Raw genomic sequence first — 21772 nt, 5'->3', positions numbered from 1 at the left:
ATTTTTTTTTAAATCGTTGACTCATCGTAGACATTTTTAGAGAGTTACTTCCCTTAGCAAAAAAAATGCATTAAAATGGAAAAAATGATGGTGAATTATTTTTAAAATCGTAGACTCATCGTAGACGCGCGCTAATACCCAGAAGGGCTCGATATGAATCACGACTATAAGATACCCGCTTTTGGTTACACTACACCGCAAAATGTGGGAGTAGTTAGGAATCTAAATCGTAGGAGACAGACACACAACCTTACTTTTATATATAAAGATTTATAGTGAGAACTTCTTGGTTAAATATGAACAGCTTAAAATGAGATTGTTCTGAAGTGCATAGGTATTAAATGCTCTTTGATCGTTTCATATATGTCAGGGAAGCCATAAGAGTAAAAGAGAGAGGAAAAACACAATGGAAAAATGACAATAGTGTCTCTGTATTGAATAGATCAACCGTCTTGATATTAGATCAACCACTCACTCAGCTCACATAAGACATTTATTAGAAAGCAACCTTTAAAGACCAAGTACATAACTTTATATCGAGAAATATTTGTTCAAAGCATTATGAAATGGAGCGATTCGTCTTCCTTCTGATAATGTTCAGTTTTGCTTGCTTGCATGGGTGTCAGAGGCCAGCTGTCTGCAATGTGTGCAGTGTTCAAGCAAGGAAATATCTCACCGTGGCCAGACATGGTTCTGCAGACGACTGGAAGTGAATGACACTGCATCTATGACATCAACAATAATTGGCAAACGCTATGCGATGTCAAGACAAGGAGACATTAACCGTTTAGTGTTCGCATTATTCTGCCAAAATTAATCCCTTTTTTATCCACATGGTTTTGAACCAGTCATGCATTATCTTGTAGCTATGAGATTTTGATGAGGTAGCTGTTAATTTTAAAAACGATATTGTAGGGTTGGTGTGAGAGACCAGATCTGGCCAGTTTGACCATAAAACAGGCAGAATACTTTTGGCCGGATATGGCCGGTTTAAATGCTAAAGGGTTAAACACCCATACACACAATGAGCAGCTTTCCATTTCCAAATTCACTGACAAGGCTTTGGTCAGAATGGGGTTGTTGCACAAGATACTTGCCTAAGGTACCAGAGTGGGACTGAACCCAAAACAGATTTGTTCCAGTAATGGGAAATATCGAAATTATATAGTCACACACCCACCGTTCTCTGTAGCCAAATTCAGGTGTGTCTGTAAAAGATTGTAATCTTTTCTTTCTTTCTTTCTTTTCTCTCACCTGTGAATGCCTTCGAATTACTTTCGCTTCATGAAATGTGAAAAAGGGAAAAAACACCCAACGAACATGCAATTGACTCAGGAATGTCAAGGTGTTATTAATAGCAAATATTTATTGGAAATGATTGTGTATGGGTGGGAGATGTGTAATAAATGCTCACCTGTATTCACCTGTATTTCCGAAATATTTTCTTTTCTTCAAAATTGGTTTTTAACAACTCGTTAAACATTCATTATTGTGGCCTCAGAGAAAGCTCATAACTTCACTTTCATAGCTGTGCGGTAAGGAGGGGTCTGCTTCCTAACCACATGACTGCAGGTTCAGTCCCACTGCGTGGCACTTTGGATAAATGTCTTCTGCTTTAGCTTCAGTGTGACCAAGGCCTTATGAGTGGATTTAATGGATAGAAACTGAAAGAAGCCCATCATATGTGTGTCTGTGTTTGTCCCCCCCCCCACCACCACCACCACTTGACAGCTGGTGTTGGTATGTTTATATCCCTGTGACTTAGCGGTTTGGCCAAAAAGTCCCATAGAATAAGCACCAAGTTTAAAAGTCATAAATACTGGGCTTGATTCATTCAACTTGAATGTTTCGAAGCAGTGCCCCAGCATGGCCACAGTCTAAAAGCTGAAGCAAGTGGAAAAAAAAAAAGAAAAAATAGGAAATTCATTATTGTGACATCAGAGAAAGCTTCTAACTTAACAAACCCACTTTCAAATATATTCTTTCCATTGCTTCGACCCCCCCCCAGCTGTAAATGGACTCTCCCCCCCCCCAATTGGGGGGGGAATTTTAGCCTGCTTGCCTGGCCAGCTGCGTGGCATCGTTCAAAAACTAAAACAATGCAAAGTGCATTGTGACTAGTGATGTATAACAACATCTGATATCTAATCTTAACATAACTTTCTAGAATCACATCTGGATATGTAAACCAAAGAAAGAGTTAGAAATAGCAGTTAAATTTTTTCTAAAATCTCACTCTACCTTCTCTAGTGTCCTTCCCTTTTTTTTTTTTTTTAATACAGCTGTACATGAATTGAAGTAGATTCAGCTGCACTTTCTAGTAGCCAGTCAAATACCCATCAAGAGGTGCTCTCGTTGACTTGAAATCTACCAAGTTGATAAAATCTCTGCAGATTCTTTTCCTCAAAACTAATCTACCTAGAATTGTAGAAATGCTGTAAATATATAGGCGCAGGAGTGGCTGTGTGGTAAGTAGCTTGTTTACCAACCACATGGTTCCGGGTTCAGTCCCACTGCGTGGCACCTTGGGCAAGTGTCTTCTACTATAGCCCCGGGCCGACCAAAGCCTCGTGAGTGGATTTGGTAGACGGAAACTGAAAGAAGCCCGTCGTATATATGTATGTATATGTATGCGTGTGTGTGTTTGTGTGTCTGTGTTTGTCCCCCTAGCATTGCTTGACAACCGATGCTGGTGTGTTTATGTCCCCGTTACTTAGCATTTCGGCAAAAGAGACCGATAGAATAAGTACTGGGCTTACAAAAGAATAAGTCCCGGGGTCAAGTTGCTCGATCAAAGGCGGTGCTCCAGCATGGCCGCAGTCAAATGACTGAAACAAGTAAAAGAATAAAAGAATATCTCTAAGTACCCTTTAGAACCAAATAATAAATCTCCAGTGCTGCCTTCAACAAGTAATTCATCTCCATTCTAATAGTTATCATTTAACCCCCAGGTTAATTCCGATCAAGCAGGCATATCATCAGAAGACTTTCCAGCTGTGGCCATCTCATTTTTTTCTCCTCAACCATAATATATCATTGCGTAGGTTGTAGATTGTGTGAGTTAGTGGGTAGTGTTTAGTTTGTAAGTAGCAGGTAGTGATGTGTGTAGTTGGTTTTAGTCTTGGTTGGTACTAGAATGTGAGGAAACACTACCTTTCATGAGAACCCAGTGCAGCAAGCTCTGGTTTAGTATCCAGCATAGCCAATCCCAGGCCTTTGTTGAAAAGAAGGAGAGACAGAATGTTGGGCCAGCAACCTTGCCTGCGGGGTTTAACTTGCTGCAGAGAGGATGAGGTTGTCCAACACTTCACGAGGAGTAGGCGGGACTGGGACTAAGACCCTGGTGTGTCCTTCTCTTTTTAAGAGATGGTAGAGAGTGATTTCAGGACAATTTGGCCATTGTCCTTCTCTGTTGACAAGGACAGAGAAGAGCCAATGGCCAACCCAACACATTCCAGCAGCAGTTTTAGTTGTTTTGTGCTGTCTTTGTCTGCTTTATCCCAAACTATCTTCACATTACTAACGTTATCTCTTGCTTCCGTTGCCAATAAAACCGATTCTTTGTAGATTTTGACCAATATTCTAACCTTAACCCCTCAAAGTTTTGGCTTCTTTCTTTCTCCCTTTATAACTTTGGTGAAGGTACATGGCTTAACGGTTAAGGTGTTGTACCCACAATCATAAGGTGATGGTTTCAATTCCAGGACCAGGGGACACATTGTGTTCTTAAGCAAAACACTCCATTTCCCTTTGCCCCAGTCTGCTCAGTCATATATGAGTTCCAGCAAAGGCTGAGAAGTTAATCCTGTGATGGACTGTCATCCTATCCAAGAGGAGGAAGTTATAATTCCACTTACTGGGCTCTAACTTTGATTCTCTCCACACATTCCTTCCCTCCGTGCTTTCTTAGTTATTTCAAGAAGATTTTGATATTTCTTTTACACTTTGTTCATTGTTGAAATTGATTCTTTTTTTTTTTTTTACCAAAGTTCTTGAATTGCGGGTCAGAACCCATTTAATGTTCAACTACAAAACAACTATAACAACTTTTTGTTTTGTTTTTTTTTATATGATTGTGCATTAAAAGGTGGTTCAATTGGAAACGGTAAAGCTGGATCTAAAGTTAACCTGAAAAGTACTTAATATTTATGTATGTATTGTATCATGTTTAATATATATAGTATCAAAAAATGTTTTATACTCGAAACAGATGTAAGAATAATATATTTATAGTCATTGAGCAATGCAACTAGTATATATATATATATACATACACACAATAAATATATATATGTGTATGTGTGTATGTATATATATATATATATATATATATATTATATATATATATATATATTGACAGGGCAAGACTGCTAGGTAGTCGGCCGGATGCTAGAAATAGATCATCAACGATCAAACTACAAAGTTTGTAGTTTGATCGTTGATGATCTACTTCTAGCATACGGCCGACTACCTTGCAGTCTTGCCCTGCCAAAATACACATGTATTAGAATTTTCTCTGATTTTTCAGATTTTTTGTATGCTAGACTACTGGTTTTAAATGATATTAAAATTAATATTAATTTATCTCCCTCATTATTTAAATGTGTATATATATATATATATATATATATATATATATATATATACACAATACAAGTAGTCATACCCTGGGTTTCACAGCTTTGCACCCCTTTTCCTGTCCCTTTTTCTTATTGTCTAACTCTTTAGCATTTAAACCAGCAATATCAGAGGCCAAACAATTCAACATGTTTTCTGCTCAAACTGGCCTGATCCCACCTCTCACACCTACCCTACAATGTCATTCTAAAACTAAGCAGTTATATCATCAACATCTCGAAACTACGAGATAATGCCCAGTTAATCCAAAACCATGGGACCAACTGGGCATTACGTTTGCCAGAATAATCTGAATGCTAAAGGGTTGACAGTTTGAACCTTGGACATTTAAAGGCCAGAGGAAGCAGTGTTGGACCACAAAAGCCAGAGAGGCCTTCATGGCTATATATACTTATGTAGCTTCATGAATGCAAATAGGCATTCTATATATATGTGTGTGTATATATATACAAGAAATTAAAAAAAGAAAATAGGCACACTTACATAGTTTTAATATAATTTTTAATATATCAACCGGTTTCACTATCGCTATTCATGATATTATGTTTTAGTTATTTAAATATGTATTTTTTCTTAAGAGGAAATTCTATCCATGTTGTGTGTATATATTATTTATACTAGAAAAATATTGACAGTGACTTTGAAGTTTTGGCTTAGTTGCCTTCATTAGGTATTGAATGATCCTTCAATTAATGTTTGGCTATTTGTGTGTGTGTGTGTGTAATAATTAATCAAATTTCAGTGATTGATAAAATATTTATTCCAGCTGTTTCATAATCTGCATCCAGTTACATCATTGTCTCAGGTTACGAAACAGCTGTTAACATATAAGAATGAACATTTTATCTCTTCCTTCATTTCAATAACATCCGAATAATTCTGCCTCTGCTGCCTCCCACCTACCTCTATTTAACAAATGTTCTGCTATTGCTGTATTCGTCAATGTCCAAAGACTACTCTCCTGGCTTCCTACTCTCCTTTTGTTTGTTTTTTTAAATCTGCAACAACATTGATACTGAAATGCATTTTATTTCTCATAAAATTTCATTGGTCAGTTCCATCTGCTCTTCTTTCTTCCTCTGCTCTGACCACAACTTCACATACACCTTTGTGTTTGCTCCCTATATAAAGCACCTGTACTGGTGCCACATAAAAAGCTCTCAGTTCACACCCTCTGAAGTGGTTGGCATTAGGAAGGGCATCCACTCATAGAAGCCATGCCAAAACAGACAATAGATGCCTGGTGCAGCTGTCCAGCCCTGCCAGCTTCTGTCAAACAGTCCAACCCATGCCTGCACAGAAAACGGACATTCAGTGATGAAGACGTGGACTATTAGCTCTCAAAGAGTAAGGCGGCGAGCTGGCAGAAGCATTAGCACGCAGGGCGAAATGCGTAGCCATATTTCATCTGCCGTTACGTTCTGGGTTCAAATTCCGCCAAGGTTGACTTTGCCTTTCATCCTTTCAGGGTCGATAAATTAAGTATTAGTTACGCACTGGGGTCAATGTAATCGACTTAATCCCCATGTCTGTCCTTGTTTGTCCCCTCTGTGTTTAGCCCCTTGTGGGTAGTAAATAAATATATTAGCTCTCAAAGAACCCTGCAGAGGGGACAGCAGTAATTAAGAGTATGCTGTGGCATATATTAACAGTACCTTTGAACTAGTTTATGGCCTTAGTCTTCAATTTACAGACAGGAGTCTGTAGAGGCCATGTTCTTTGAACCCCTTTGATGCCTTCACATCTGAGACCACCCCTAATTCTGTCAATACAAAGGGCTCTAAATAGAAATTTTCCATCAAAATTCCACGTTAATTAATGTTTCCCGATGCCAGCTTCACTCTTCCGTTACCTCATTTCCCTTAAAATATCCTGCCTTTGTTTCAGGGAATTAATAACCCTTTTTTGTTGGTAGGTTTCTGTTGGAAATATGCTGCTGTTATTTAAGTTAATTTCTAAAAAATGAATAACTTAGTAAAATAATTTTGTTGTTATTAACTAAAACAATTCTATATTAAGGAGATGAGGAATTATGTACATTGTTTACATTTTACGGATATTTCTCCTCATCTTGCTTGTTGTTAACACAACGTTTCGGCTGATATACCCTCCAGCCTTCATCAAGTGTCTTGGGGAAATTTTGAGCCTGGGTTCTCATTCCTAAGGTATTTTTCGATGTTATTATTATTATTATTATTATTATTATTCATGTCACTGCCTGGAATAGAACTCGGAATCTTGGGATTAGTTGCCCACGCTCTTAACCACTACACATATGGCATAGTGGTTAAGAGCGCGTGCTACTAACATCATGATTCCAAGTTTGATTCCAAGCAGTGACTTGAATATAATAATAATAATAATAATAATAACAACATCGAAAATTACCTTAAGGATGAGAACCCAGGTTGGAAATTTCCTCAAGACACCTGATGAAGGCTGAAGGGTATATCAGCCAAAACGTGGTGTTAACAACAAACAAGATGAGGACAAATATCTGTCAAATGTAAATAATTATTAACTAATGTTTGGAAGGTTTTAATTTAGATTAGTGTAAAGCAGGGAATTTGTATCACAGAGCCAGCAGCGTTGGTCTTGAGGTTTGATACCAAAAAAGTTAATAATGATCAAGTTACTTAAATGAATTTTTCATTTTATCCCTAAAATTAAATGAAACAAAATCTGTGTATCTTAACCAAAAATATGGTGACAAAAGTGTAAATCCATTTGAGAGAATAACCTGAATAGGAAAGGGTTGAATCTGAAAATAACGTAGTGTCCATGAGAAAAGTGCTTCCAGTGCCCTGGGCAAAATATTAATGCAATAATTCCTTTAGTCTGGCAATTCTCTCTGCCATGATAAAACTTACTCAAGCGGATCCAACCATGGCAACTCCACAACAAAGCCTCATGTCATTTGACTTTGGCCTAGTTTCATGTTGCACCACCATCACACACTTCCTCCTCTCTGTTCCTCTCTCTCTCTCTCTCTCTCTCTCTCTCTCTCTCTCTCTCTCTCTCTCTCTCTCTCTCATAGGTTCTGTCTTTGTTTATCACAGATTGAACAGACATGATCAAAGGTGTTCCTGCTGTGACCATTCATCTCTCTCTCCTCCTCTCTCTCTCTCTCCCTCTCTCAAATGTATACTCTCTCTTTTCTCTTTTACTTGTTTCAGTCATTTGACTGCGGCCATGCTGGAGCACCGCCTTTTAGTCGAGCAAATCGACCCCGGGACTTATTCCTTTGTAAGCCCAGTACTTATTCTATCGGTCTCTTTTGCCAAACCGCTAAGTGACAGGGACGTAAACAACCAGACGTTGTCAACCAATGCTAGGGGGACAAACACACACACACACACACACACACACACATATATATATATACATATATACGACAGGCTTCTTTCAGTTTCCGTCTACCAAATCCACTCACAAGGCATTGGTCGGCCTGGGGCTATAGCAGAAGACACTTGCCCAAGATGCCACGCAGTGGGACTGAACCCGGAACCATGTGGTTGGTTAGCAAGCTACTTACCACACAGCCACTCCTGCACCTTCATTCTCCTTCTCTAACTCCCCACTCTCCCCCTTCACTCCTCCCATACTGTCGTTCTCTTCTGTCGTGAAACAGTAGAGCGTGATTTGAAGTAGATTCAGTTGCTGTTTCTAGCAGATCAAACAGCCCTGTAGAGGCTCCCTCTCTGACTCTGTTACCAAATAAAAAGAGAAGATTGCTGCTGTTTAACCCCAGGCGACATCCCATAACAGCCTTCACAGCATTTAGGGAAGTAAGGAAACAATAAAATATGTCTCAGGCTTAGAGAATAAGTTCTGGGGTTGATTTATTTGATTAAACCCTCTAAGGTGAATATAAAAACAGACATATATATATACTGGGTTATTCTAAAAGAATGAACCAATTTCATTATGTAAAATTTTAATCAGCCTCGTCTGGCACCTGTGTCGGTGGCACATAAAATCACCCACCACACTCTCTGAGTGGTTGGCGTTAGGAAGGGCATCCAGCTGTAGAAACACTGCCAGATCTGACTGGCCTGGTGCAGCCTTCGGGCTTCCCAGACCCCCAGTTGAACCGTCCAACCCATGCTAGCATGGAAAGCGGACGTTAAACGATGATGATGATGATGATGAAAGCAATAGAAAACTCCAGCTAAGTCACAAGTATTTACTCCCAATCAACTTTTATTTCCTGTCTTACAAAGGGTTCAATGTGGCCACCACCACAGGCAGCATGGGCAACATCAATGCAATAAGAGAATTCTTCCCAGACGCTCATCAGCATATCAAAAGCAAGTTTGTTATGGAACTAAAGAATAAATTTGCTTTTGTTTGAGACGATTCCAGAAGATATTGACAGAGAGGGGAAATGGAAAAACTTGGATAAAGCATTCAACCAGACAGCCAAAGATGTACTCAGTGGATTGTGATATGCTGATATGCATCTGGGAGGAATTCTCTTATTGCATTGATGTTGCCTGTACTGCAGGTGGTGGCCACATTGAACTCTTGTAAGACAGGAAATAAAAGTTGATTGTGAGTAAATACTTGTGGCTTAGCTGGAGTCTTTTACTGCCTTTCCTTATTAAAATATTGCGTAATGAAATTGGTTTGTTCTTTTAGAATAACCTTGTGTGTGTGTGTGTGTATATATATATTTATCAAAATAAAAACATGATGCAAAGGATTTAGCGGTACATATGTTTCTGGCTTTTATTAGACGGTTTATATCAATGCATAATTGATGTAATTTGTATGTCAATAGCCTTCTTCAGCCGCGTACAATTACTACTTCAAGGACATGTATTACATTATAAGTATACAGGTGCTTACAATTATTAAGTATTCACCCTGAATTTTATATATATATATATACATGGGCACATGCGTGTGTCCGCAAACACACACATATCCTTAACTCCCTCAAATTATTAGATTTCATATTCTAATAAGTTGTATCATGCCTTTGCCCTTTGTTCCTCAACTCATCCATAACAAGGAAGAGTCTGAGAATCTGGGATCATTGTTGAGAGTAGAACAAATTTTAGAAACCCCCGAAAATACTATTGTTGTTGTTGTTGGCATACTTGACAGAAAATCTTCTGACAACAGTTGCTACAAGATGGCTTTTGCTGTGCCTCACTTCTAATGAATGTCTGTCTGTTTGTATCTCTTGCTTAACCTTTGACCCATCATACTTCCTTCCTTTCTGCTTTCCTTCCACGTTTATTGCCCCTTTTTACTGGTTTCTAACTCCTGCTCTTTGCATTTTAGCTTATTGGCTCTGTTAGAATGTAATTACACTTAAACTTAGATTAACACGACCAGGATGCAGCAGCCAACATTCTTTCCCAAAGGCAACTCTTCTGTGTGCAAACTTCCTCGTAATCTGGTTACAATAATTACAACTCAGAGCTGTTATCTACACACAGTCCCAGGCCTAATTGCCTGTCATAATCACCTGCTCACATGCGCACGTGGTATGTAAATCGGTTTCTAGTCTGATATTCCGATATTGGGTTCTGGCTTTCACAGCAGAATTCTTCAGGATCTTTTTTTTTTTGCTGTTGTTTTTTTTTGTAATTCATTCATTGTTGTTGCAGTTTATTTTATTTTTTTCTTCTTTGTTGGTCTTCCTTGTTATTCACATTGGCAGCTTTCTTGTTCAATCCATGTCTGTCTCTGTTTGTCGGTGGCCATTTATTCCTGCCAACCACGCTCCACCCTCACCCCCCACCTTCCGCAAACCCCCACCCCACCCCACAGAGGTTTCGGATTATCACCAGGATGTCTTCATTTCATTTCATTTCTTTATCTTTCAGGGAATGTGAAATAATGTAAATCGCAAATGTTTTATACACATATATATTGCTCTGTCTGTGTGTGCAAATGTATGTGTGAGCACGTAAATATATGTATGTACATGTGTGTGTATATATATGTGTATATATATATGTGTATATATATATGTGTATATATATATGTGTATATATATATAATACATATTGTGTGTATATATATGTGTGTATATATATAATTACATATTGTGTGTATATATATATATATAATTACATATTGTGTGTATATATATATGTGTATATATATAATTACATATTGTGTGTATATATATATGTGTATATATATAATTACATATTGTGTGTATATATATATGTGTATATATATAGTTACATATTGTGTGTATATATATATATATATATAATTACATATTGTGTGTGTGTATATATATATATATATATATATAATTACATTGTTCGTAAGTATGCATAAGTATATGTATGTATACATAAATTTAGACATACACATACATATGTGTGTTTATATATATATACTTATGCATACTTTATATATATATACACTCACACACATGTGTGTGTGTATATATATGCATATATTTGTTTTGCAATCTTCTATTTTAAACGGTCTTCTTCTTGCTAAAAAAAAAAGAACAAAACGGAAAGGTTTCCGTTACAGATCTCACAATGCATAATTAATTAACAGCACTGCGTATTGTACTAACGACCACAGCTACACACACGATTAACCATGGTGAGAAGGGGAAGTTTTCTCTCGGTAAACAACCTGAGCACAGAACTGGGGAGATGGTGGGAAAAGGGAACCTGAAAATTAAACAATCTCTGTAATATTTGTATGGGAATGTCTGTATGTCAAGAGGAGATGTGAACACAGACATTTTGATCAAAGCCCTTTGTTGAAGAGAGTGTCTATGTGTATATATATATATACATATAAGGTAATGTAGACAAAAAGAAGACAATTTGAGAAGGACAAGTTTTAACAAATGTTGTTTAATTTAATCATGTAAAAAAAAGAGAGTTTTGACGTTTCGGACATTAGTCCTTCATCAGAAATAAATTAGAAACTGCAAAACAGTGGTGTGAAGTTTTATATATTATATATGTTTAGGGCTACTATAAACAATTTTTGTTTGTTTTTTTTATGTTCTCTGTCCAGCGAAGGGTTCTGTTCCAAAATGTCTGTATTCTCATCTCCACTCAGTATACACACTTAGCAGAATTTGTGGAGTTTTTTCTGAATGATTTTTTTCACTGATGCAGATCACCACAAGTCTCTTTCAACACTTTTTTCTTTCCTTCTTTATTCAGTTATTCTTTTTTCTGTTTTTTTTTCATTTTCTGTTTAAAGAAATCTTTCTTTCCAGATTCTAAAAAAAAAACAAAAAATCTTTCTGTCAATTAAAATATGTAAATGCCATCTATTTATTCATTTGTGTATTCTATTATTATTTCTTCTTTTCCTTCTTCTTCTTTTCATTATTATTATTATTACTTTTTATTATTATCATTTCTTATTATTATTATTATCATTTCTAAGGTGGTGAACTGGCAGAATCGTTATCATGCCGGGCAAAATGTTTAACAGCATTTTGTCTGTCCTTACATTCTGGGTTCTAATTCCACTGAGGTCCACTTTGCCTTTCATCCTTTCGGGGGTCGATAAAAAAAGTACCAGTTGAATACTGGGGTCGATGTAATCGACTTATTCCCTCTCTCAAAATTGCTTGATTTGTGCCATTACTATTATTATTATTATTTCTACTAAAAATTGTTTTTTGTGTGAATTCATTCTTTTTTCCCTTTCCTTTTCTTCTCTAAAACTATATTCGTTAAACCCAACGATCAATCGAAGCCATGTTTAATTATTTTCAAGCAAATTTTAGATTGGTTTTTAGATCCTACTTAAGCTCTAAAAAGAAAGAAAAAAATATTGTGGTTGCTCATGCCAACGAGGAGCTCCTTTCATAGCTTCTCAGCTGGCTAGAATAGCAGCTAAATCTCCCTCGTATTATACCGAACCATCTTCAAAATGAAGAACAGATGCTAGAGTCATAGCTGGAATGGTTTATGGTCATAGATTTACTTCTTCCGGACTGGCATAGCACCAAACATTGGTCACCCCACAGATGCCATGTCTTGTCTCTCTGACCCTTCTATTCTACTCCAATAGTCTCTGCTCCTTGGAATCAGGTTATTGCAAATCCCCTCCACCACCATCCCATTTGAACACCCTCCTCTCTCTCTCCCCTTTCATCCACTGTTTCTCAAGCATCCACTCATGCCACACAAATCCCCATGGTAAGTCTTAGAGACCCTAAAATAATAAAAGGTGCAATCCTTCCTTCTCTAGATTAAAAATAAATAATTACCCCCAACTCAGTTTCAATCGTTTTCCTTTGCCAACCATGACTCGGGGGCAGCCGTTGAATTCGAGATGCTTAAATTGACTATTAACTGCATCAATGCCGCTAAGTTTTAGAAGTCTTGTGAAGGTCAGGAACAGTATTCCGTCCTCTGATTGAACCTTGGGACACATAGGTAGATGCTGTTTACATGGTTGTTTAAGATTTTTGATAAAAACATATTTTTTATCATAAACAAAAAAATGTTGTTGTTACTATGAACAACAAAGACCGAGTTAGACCAAAGCTTATTTTTCTTGGACTGGGTATAATAGAAGCCCCTGCCATGGGTCTGTTGGTGTGTCGCAGTTGCCATCCATTGTTTTTGTCCTGTGACAGCACTCTGCCCAACTGCTGGTTCTGCTGACTGCCATCTTTCTGTGTCTGGTCTGATGTCTGTCATCTGCCATCTGTCAATAGTAGCTAAAATACACTGAATATATACGTGCTTTTACGTGGCTCTTGTGCCGGTAGCACGTAAAAGCACCCACTACACTCTCGGAGTGGTTGGTATTAGGAAAGGCATCCAGCTGTAGAAACTCTGCCAGATCAAGATTGAAGCCTGGTGCAGCCATCTGGTTCGCTAGCCCTCAGTCATTCGTCCAACCCATGCTAGCATGGAAAGCAGACGTTAAACAATGATGATGATGATGATGATATAGTAGCGGTCTTGCTCAGAAAATGCTCACCAATGGATGAAATTGTTGTTAGACTTGAATGGTCAGATTTTGTTTATGACATTGGTAATATTCTAGCAAATTGTGATTGCATTCTCAAGCTGTTTTTTCTTTTACATCGGATATATTGATCTGGGTTCGATTGCTAAGTATTCCTGCTACATGGTCAACCATTCAGACAGTTAACCCGTTCATTGTGGAAGCCATCAGACAGCCACAAAATATATTTTCAGCTAAAATGTCACCACAAACCCAACCAATTCTCTGCTAAGACCCAACCCTAGCCCTAACTAAACCAATTCACACTTAAAACCCAGCCAGTTTTTATGACAGATCTAAATATGGTTTCTTGATGAAAAGATCATCTCAAAAGTAATCAATTAGAAATTAATTTAATTAGTTTTGCTCTCCAACTTCATCGTTTGTTCAGGTCAGCTTTTTTAGTGTTAAAATTACATAATTGCTATTAATTATATAACTAACCCTGTTGGCAGAGATGTTTTCTATCTGTTACCGCTGTCCCTGTAAATGTCAGTGTAGAACGTTAGGTCAGGCACCACTTGTCAGTCAAAGGCCTTCCAGCCATGACTATCTTGTTTGTTTGTTTTCTTGGTCCTTGGACATAACATATTTAGGATGCAGTTAGCTAATGTCCCTTCCTTTTTAAAATGATTGTGATTTGAAGGAATTTGGCTACTGTTTCTAGCAAGTCAGATGACCACATAGAGGCTTTTTTTGTCAATTTGAAAGTTGCTTAGCCCAAGGCCAGCCTTTTTGGAGCAGACCTGTGATCAAAGTTCCAGCTATGACCATTCCATCCATCCCTTGGCTATTGTGTATTTAAGACGATCCAATGTGACCTATTTCCATGAGGGTAATAACACACCGAGGGTGATTAAGCAGCTATTTCTAGCTGGCCGACTTGTATGATAATGTAAGAGAGAGCTGAGGCAGTCACTGGTAACCAATGTTGGGGATATCATCACCACAAGTTATTGTGATGGCTGTGTGTGTGTGTATGTGTATGTATGTATGTGTGTGTGTGTGTATTACAAATACTTACATATTCATATATCAATACAGATAATGGGTGAAATATAATTAATTTAATAAAATCAACAAATTTCACCAAGTAGTATTTCGGTATGGAAAAGGACCATATTCGGTAAAATTATATATAATTATAACAATGAGGGTCTTTGCAACAGTTTGCTAGACCACATAGCGAAAGTATTAGAAATAGCAGCCAGAAAACTACTTTACTCTTTTACTTGTTTCAGTCATTTGACTGCGGCCATGCTGGAGCACCGCCTTTAATCGAGCAACTCGACCCCGGGACTTATTCTTTTTGTAAGCCCAGTACTTATTCTATCGGTCTCTTTTGCCAAACCGCTAAGTAACGGGGACATAAACACACCAGCATCGGTTGTCAAGCAATGCTAAGGGGACAAACACAGACACACAAACAAACACACATACATATATATATATAAGAACCAGGAATTCAGTAAGTTACTGGATTCTATACTCTTACTCTTTTACTTGTTTCAGTCATTTGACTGCGGCCATGCTGGAGCACCGCCTTTAGTCGAGCAAATCGACCCCAGGACTTATTCTTTGTAAGCCCAGTACTTATTCTATCGGTCTCTTTTGCCGAACCGCTAAGTGACAGGGACGTAAACACACCAGCATCGGTTGTCAAGCAATGCTAAGGGGACAAACACACACATATAAATATACATATATACGACGGGCTTCTTTCAGTTTCCGTCTACCAAATCCACTCATAAGGCATTGGTTGGCCCGGGGCTATAGCAGAAGACACTTGCCCAAGATGCCATGCAGTGGGACTGAACCCGGAACCATGTGGTTGGTTAGCAAGCTACTTACCACACAGCCACAAAAATATGTCTCCACAGACAACAGTATTACAACAGCAAATACTGTTGCCTGTGGAGACATTTTTGTAGTAAATGAAATAACAGTCCTCTGGCTGCTATTTCTAATACTTTTGGTATGTGGTCTATCAACTTGTTGCAAAGACCCTCATTGTTATAATTATATTCATATATAATATATAAAAGGCAGAGAAGATACCTGAAGTATATATAATTTGTACATTAAATGTGTTGAGTTTTAAATAATGATTCATTTAATAAAATGGTTTCAATGTTTTTGTAAATATTTGGTTTGTTTTCTTTTTTTCAATTTTTATTTCTTTTGTTGTATTAATTTGTTGTTTTTCCTTTTTTCTTTCTCTTTGTAGCATCCAGATAAAGGATGACGACCCTGGGAACTTGAAACACAGCATTGTGCAGACACTGGTGTCTCCGCCGGGAACATTGCCATCGCCATCATGCCGCAACCCTTCCAGTCCGCAGAAAACTAGCTTCAACAGGAAATGTAGCCTGATCAAAGAGGAGTTGGGAGATGATGATGGAGCGGCCAGCGGGGGGAGTGAAGAGGTCGAAGTGAAGGCAACTCGATCAGTTGAAAATTTGTTGGAGTCGAAGAAGAGGAGCGTGGCGTCTGACCCGATTTACCAGATGGACTCCACGTCTGTTCGTCGAGCCCTACACTCCGTGGCTAGCTCTCCTCAATTACTCAATCAGATCTCAGAAGAAAGGGAATCGGATGAAGAGGAAGAAATATCCGTGTTGCCTTCGTCTGCCTCCAAGACGCTTCACCGAAGCATGTACAGTTGCCGGCCGAACCTAACCTCTGCCGAGATGCGCAAGTTTGAGCAGCACAAGAAGCGCAGAGGCACGGGGCAGCGGGGCACGAGTTGCAGCAGTTCCGATGCCAGCGACACAGAGGAGACGGAGAACATTGCTCGCAAGGACAAACTGAAACACAAATTTGCCACTCGTCGAGACAGCAGCGACCATTCTAGCGACAATGACGGGCCGGGGGGCCTCAGTGCGCCATCGGGGGGCAGTCGTTCGGTCGGACGCAGCAGTAGTAGCAATAGGGGTGAGGGCAAGCAGGGCAGCAAGAGCAGCGACCACCAAGACAAATCGTCTGAAAAGAAAGGTCAGAAGGGGTCGGGTGGAAAAAGCTCGAGGGCAAACACGACAACCACCAGTTACAGGAGCTGTAGTGATGGCAACACCAGCAGCAGCAGTAGCAGCGGTAGCAGCAGCAGCACCAAACCACAGTCTTGTCATTTGAACGGGGCAACAGGGTGCTGTTCCCAGTTAATTGAAAACTTGTGTGAAACAAAGCAGACGGGGCATAATTTTTCAAAATTGTGTCTTGAAGATAAGCAGAGCCTTCTGGAGCAGGACGGCAAAAGGGCCAAACCCAATAACCAAAAGGACTTGGACGTGAATTTGTTGAACAAACTCAACTCCCACATTTGGGAAGTGAAGTCCCGTAACAATAGTGACTACAAAGAGATCAAGCAGTCGGCTAAGATAACCCCGGATGAAATCTTGTCGATGTGCTCTTCGGACTGTAACTTGCATATACGGAAGGGGAAGAGGTTCGGACGACGGATCAAGACCGATATCAATCGGAACGGCCTGAAGCCGAGCATGTGTAAGCTATCGAGTTCTTCCAAGACTAGCCATTCTATAAAACTAGAGACAAAATGTTGCTCACTTGTGTAAAATATTGGGGGAAAAAAACAAAAAAAAGAAAAGACAATAACAACAAAAATAATAATATAATAATAACAATAATATTAACAATAATAATAATAATAATGAAGTAAATTAATTAATTAAAATGAAACAAGACAACAAACAAAACTAAAAAAAAAAAATATTCTTTTGAAATCAGATCCTCAGATCCTATTAACCAATAAACAGAACGTAAAATACGTGAAAATTTGTAAATCCCAAACTTTTTATCTTTTTACCTCTCCTCCCACCCCCCTTTTCTTTTACCCCTTATTCCCCCTTCTCCCTCTTCCACCCACCCTATACTTAGCTATGACTCCCATATATAATGTAATATATGTGAGTGTGTGCATGTATGTGTGAATGTATATATATATATATATATATATATATATACACACATATATATATCTCATTCTCACTAACAGATATGTAATTACTCTTCTAACCCTGACTTCTAAAAATCAAACTATGTCTTGCTATTAACAGAATGTTATTTCAAGAATCCCTTTTTATTTTTTTTTTTTATAATATTTATATTATGGAAAGACAAAACAGGAAAAAAACTGGGTATTTTTTTTTTCATTTTTTCATTTTTTTAAACATTTTTTTGTACATTGTTGTTGTTGTGATCAATTGTCATTAATTAGTCTTGAATTAAAGAAGATATTTGCATGTGTATGTATGTATGTTTGTATATATATATACATATATACACACACACATGCAAATATATACATTCATATATATATTAAAACTATATAAAATATGTAAAACTAAAGATATATATATATATACACACACACATATATATGTATGTATACACATATATATATATCTACAACCACATGTGTAACAACTAATGAAGTAGACCTCGTTATTGCTGGAAATTGAGGGCTAAATTTATTGAATGACACAAATATGGAACACTCCCCTTGGAGGCCCTGAGTGTCGTGACAGCAGCCCCGAACCCACTGCACTTCACCCATCAGCTTTTGCATGTTTAATACTGGGGCAAACACTGCCCCCTGCATTGAGCCTGCTTTCTACATGCAAAAGCTGACGGACGGAGTGCCGTGTGTTTTCAGTTGCTGCCAAGACACTGTCTTCAGTGTGAGCATTCCATATTGCAATAAATACATATATATATACACACACATATATGTATATGTATGTACATATATGTATATGTATGTACGTATATGTATCTGTGTATGTATATGTATGTATATATGTTTATGTGTACGTATGCATTTGTATATCTGTATATGTATGTGTATATGTACATACGTGTATGTATGTATATATATATTTATGTGTATGTATGTACGTATATGTATGTATATATATATATATATATATATATGTACATATATGTATGTATAGATACCACATATATATATATATATATATATAATATGTACATATATGTATGTGTATATATATATATATATATTATATAATATATATATATATGTGTTATATATATATATATATATAATGTGTATATATATATATATATATATGTGTGTATATATATATATATATGTGTGTTATATATATGTTGTGTGTGTATATATATATAATATATATATATATATATATTATATATATGTGTATATATATATATGTGTATATATATATATATGTATATATATATATGTATATCTATATATATTGTGTGTATAATATATATAATATATATGTGTGTATATAATATATATATATATATGTGTTATCTATAATATAATATATATATATATATATATTGTGTATATATATATATATATATATATATGTGTATATATTATATATATATATATATATATATATATATATATGTATATATATATATATATATATGTATATCTATATATATATATATATATGTGTGTGTGTTATATATATGTATGTATATATATGTATTTACATGCACACATACACACACATGTACATGCACACACAAAACCCTATCTCTGAAGATATATATGTATATAAATGATTGCATAAATAATTTAAAATATATTTATTTTATTAATCGTCTTTTTTTTTCTAAAAAAAGAAAAAGGAAAGAAAGAGAACATAGTGTGCAGTTGTTAAATCATTATCTGACATTTGCCATTGTTTTTTTTTTTGGTTTTTTTTTTACACTAAAATATTTACATTTGGCCGAGATTTTCAAATAATTTCTCCTCACGGCTTCAATACAGAAACTAAACCACAAAGATTTACACACACACATACTTTGACACACATACACACATTTGGAAAATAGGGAATTCAACAATTATTATTAGATGCAGTTAGATTCCTTCTTCCTTTCTTTTATATATATATATTTTTTAATTAACGATTTTAATTATATCTCACCTTTCTGAGGTAAACTATCAACTCACATTTTATTTTTATTTTGGTTTTTTTTTTTTGTTAATAAAGAATTTGTTAAATTCAGAAGAGGTCAAAGGTGACAGGAAGTACCATGAGTTTGAGTGCAAGGGGGCGCCCCTCCTCTGCAATAAAGAAAATCTAAAATAGGGATAATGTATGAGGAATACCTGTAATTACAGGGGTCAACCCGGGAGGGATTTCCATGTACATATGTGTATACAAATGCACACACCTGTGTATATACACCTGTAAATATGCACACACACACACATACACTTGCATATTTATTATATTTGTATGTAGACAAATACACACCCGTATGTGTATATATATACACACACATGCACGTATATATGTGTATATACATGATATATATATACACATACACTAAAACATAAATTATATATACATATATATAAAACATATGTATACATATTTATTCATATATGTATATGTGTGTGTATATGTATTGATAAATATGTGTGTATATAGATATATATGTATGTGCACACTCCCACACACAGAATATATATTTTATGTATAAAAATGTACATATAGAAAAAAATGAATTGAATACATATGTATGTATGTATGTGTTAGTATGTATTTATTTGTAAATATATATATTGTGTGTGTATATGTACATATATAATTTTACACACACACAGACACACACACACACTCACACAAACTCTTCCTCTGTATATGCAAATGTTGACAAGTAGCAATTAAAACCAAGACTTCCTAATGAACAATTATAGCCAAGGATGTCCGTGTGTTACTTCCACCAAATATATTTTATCCAACCATCCAGTGTCTACTCCATCTGCTTCTCCTATTTATCAACATCTTCATCCTCTCCCCCACTCTCCCCCTATGATATATCGATGAGGTTTCCTTTTTTTTTTTTAAACTTTGTTGGGTAATTTTTAAATTTTTTTTTTATTATTAAAGGGGTTGGGTCTCCGATATTTCATAGATTTAAAAATCTGGGACTCATTTTTTTTTTTTATTAAATGTAGAAATTTTTTTTGGCTGCAGGATGTTCTTCATTGGACTACAAAATCACAATGCCTTCTGCCATTAATGAAATTGTTTTGTCTAAAAATTTGTTTTATTTTTAATTGTTTTTTTAATGTTTTTTTTTAAATTTCTTCTCATTATTCCAACTCATATTGAGTTGATGTGTTTTTAGTAATAAAAGATATCTCGTTATAATCAAACTAGTTTTGTATTGCTTAAAAGCCTCTCTCTCTCTCTCTCTCTGTTTCTCTCTCACTATCTCTACCTTTTCTAGCTCCATAGCCTTCCAACTTCATATCTCCCCCTTTCCCTCTCTCTGTATGTATGTATGTATATATATATATATATATATATATATATATATATAATATACACACACACACACCTATTTCCTTCCAGTCTTCCACATAAAGCCTTTCTTTTAAGATAGCCTGGGTGTGATTTGAGTTTAGACATCGTTTCCATTTCTGACCGATTCTCTGACATTCTGGTCATCTTTCTTTGTCTTTTATAAAGTTGGTCAAAGACAGGATTACAACCAGCACAACCATTTTGTATCCAAATCCTTTTATCTCCTCTCATATGAATTCTTCCGGTCCTAGATTCAAGACGCAGCATACCTTATTATTGTTGCCCTGTAAAAGCACTGAAGATGATCCCAGTTCTTTTTTTTGTTTTTTTTTTGTTTTTTATAGTAAAATAATTTCACATTTTTCAAGAAAAAAAAATGTCAAAAATTATAAAATTGTGAGATTTGAAAATACTTTGATTCCCTCTTCTTGCTGTTTGCATACATGAAGAATGCTGCTTTCATTTTCTTTTAAAATATTGTAAAAGCAGGAAACGTTCACATAAATTCGACAGGTGGAGGCAAATGACGAAGAGGTTTGTGTAAGTTTAAAGATGGAATCAAAAAAAAAAGGAGAGGATGTGAGGGAGAGAGAGAGAGAGAGAGAGAAACTGGAAAAGATTGAATTGTGGGGTTGGAGTGAGGATGGTGTACAAAATAGACAATGAAAGTAACGTTTTTATTACGATGTATTGAAATTGGAATTTTTAATGATTTTTCTATCATTTTAGATTGATTTAAAAGCTTGTTTAGTTTCAGTTACATATGTAGATGTACTTGCATTGTGATCATTAATAAATGAGATTTGATTTTTTTT

The 21772-nt window shown here is 36.2% G+C and overlaps 1 protein-coding gene across 7 annotated transcripts in view; it reads left to right on the top strand.

Annotated features, from left to right (window-relative positions):
* LOC115221364 (SNF-related serine/threonine-protein kinase) overlaps positions 1 to 17189 on the top strand; it is a 192069-nt gene extending 174880 nt beyond the window's left edge. For 6 of the 7 annotated variants that reach the window (XM_036511094.1, XM_029791538.2, XM_036511091.1 and 3 more), the window contains one exon: positions 15839 to 17189. In XM_036511094.1, the coding sequence (XP_036366987.1) occupies positions 15839 to 17183 (1345 nt within the window). In that variant the 3' untranslated portion in view covers positions 17184 to 17189. The remainder of the gene's footprint in view (positions 1 to 15838) is intronic. The other variant, XM_036511093.1, reaches the window with a different exon arrangement.
* Positions 17190 to 21772: the final 4583 nt, after the last annotated feature.

This window comes from Octopus sinensis, linkage group LG18 (assembly GCF_006345805.1).
Source record: "Octopus sinensis linkage group LG18, ASM634580v1, whole genome shotgun sequence".
Taxonomy (NCBI): Eukaryota; Metazoa; Mollusca; class Cephalopoda; order Octopoda; family Octopodidae; genus Octopus; species Octopus sinensis.
Note: the sequence above shows the minus strand (reverse complement) of the source record. Positions and strands in the feature narration are given on the sequence as shown.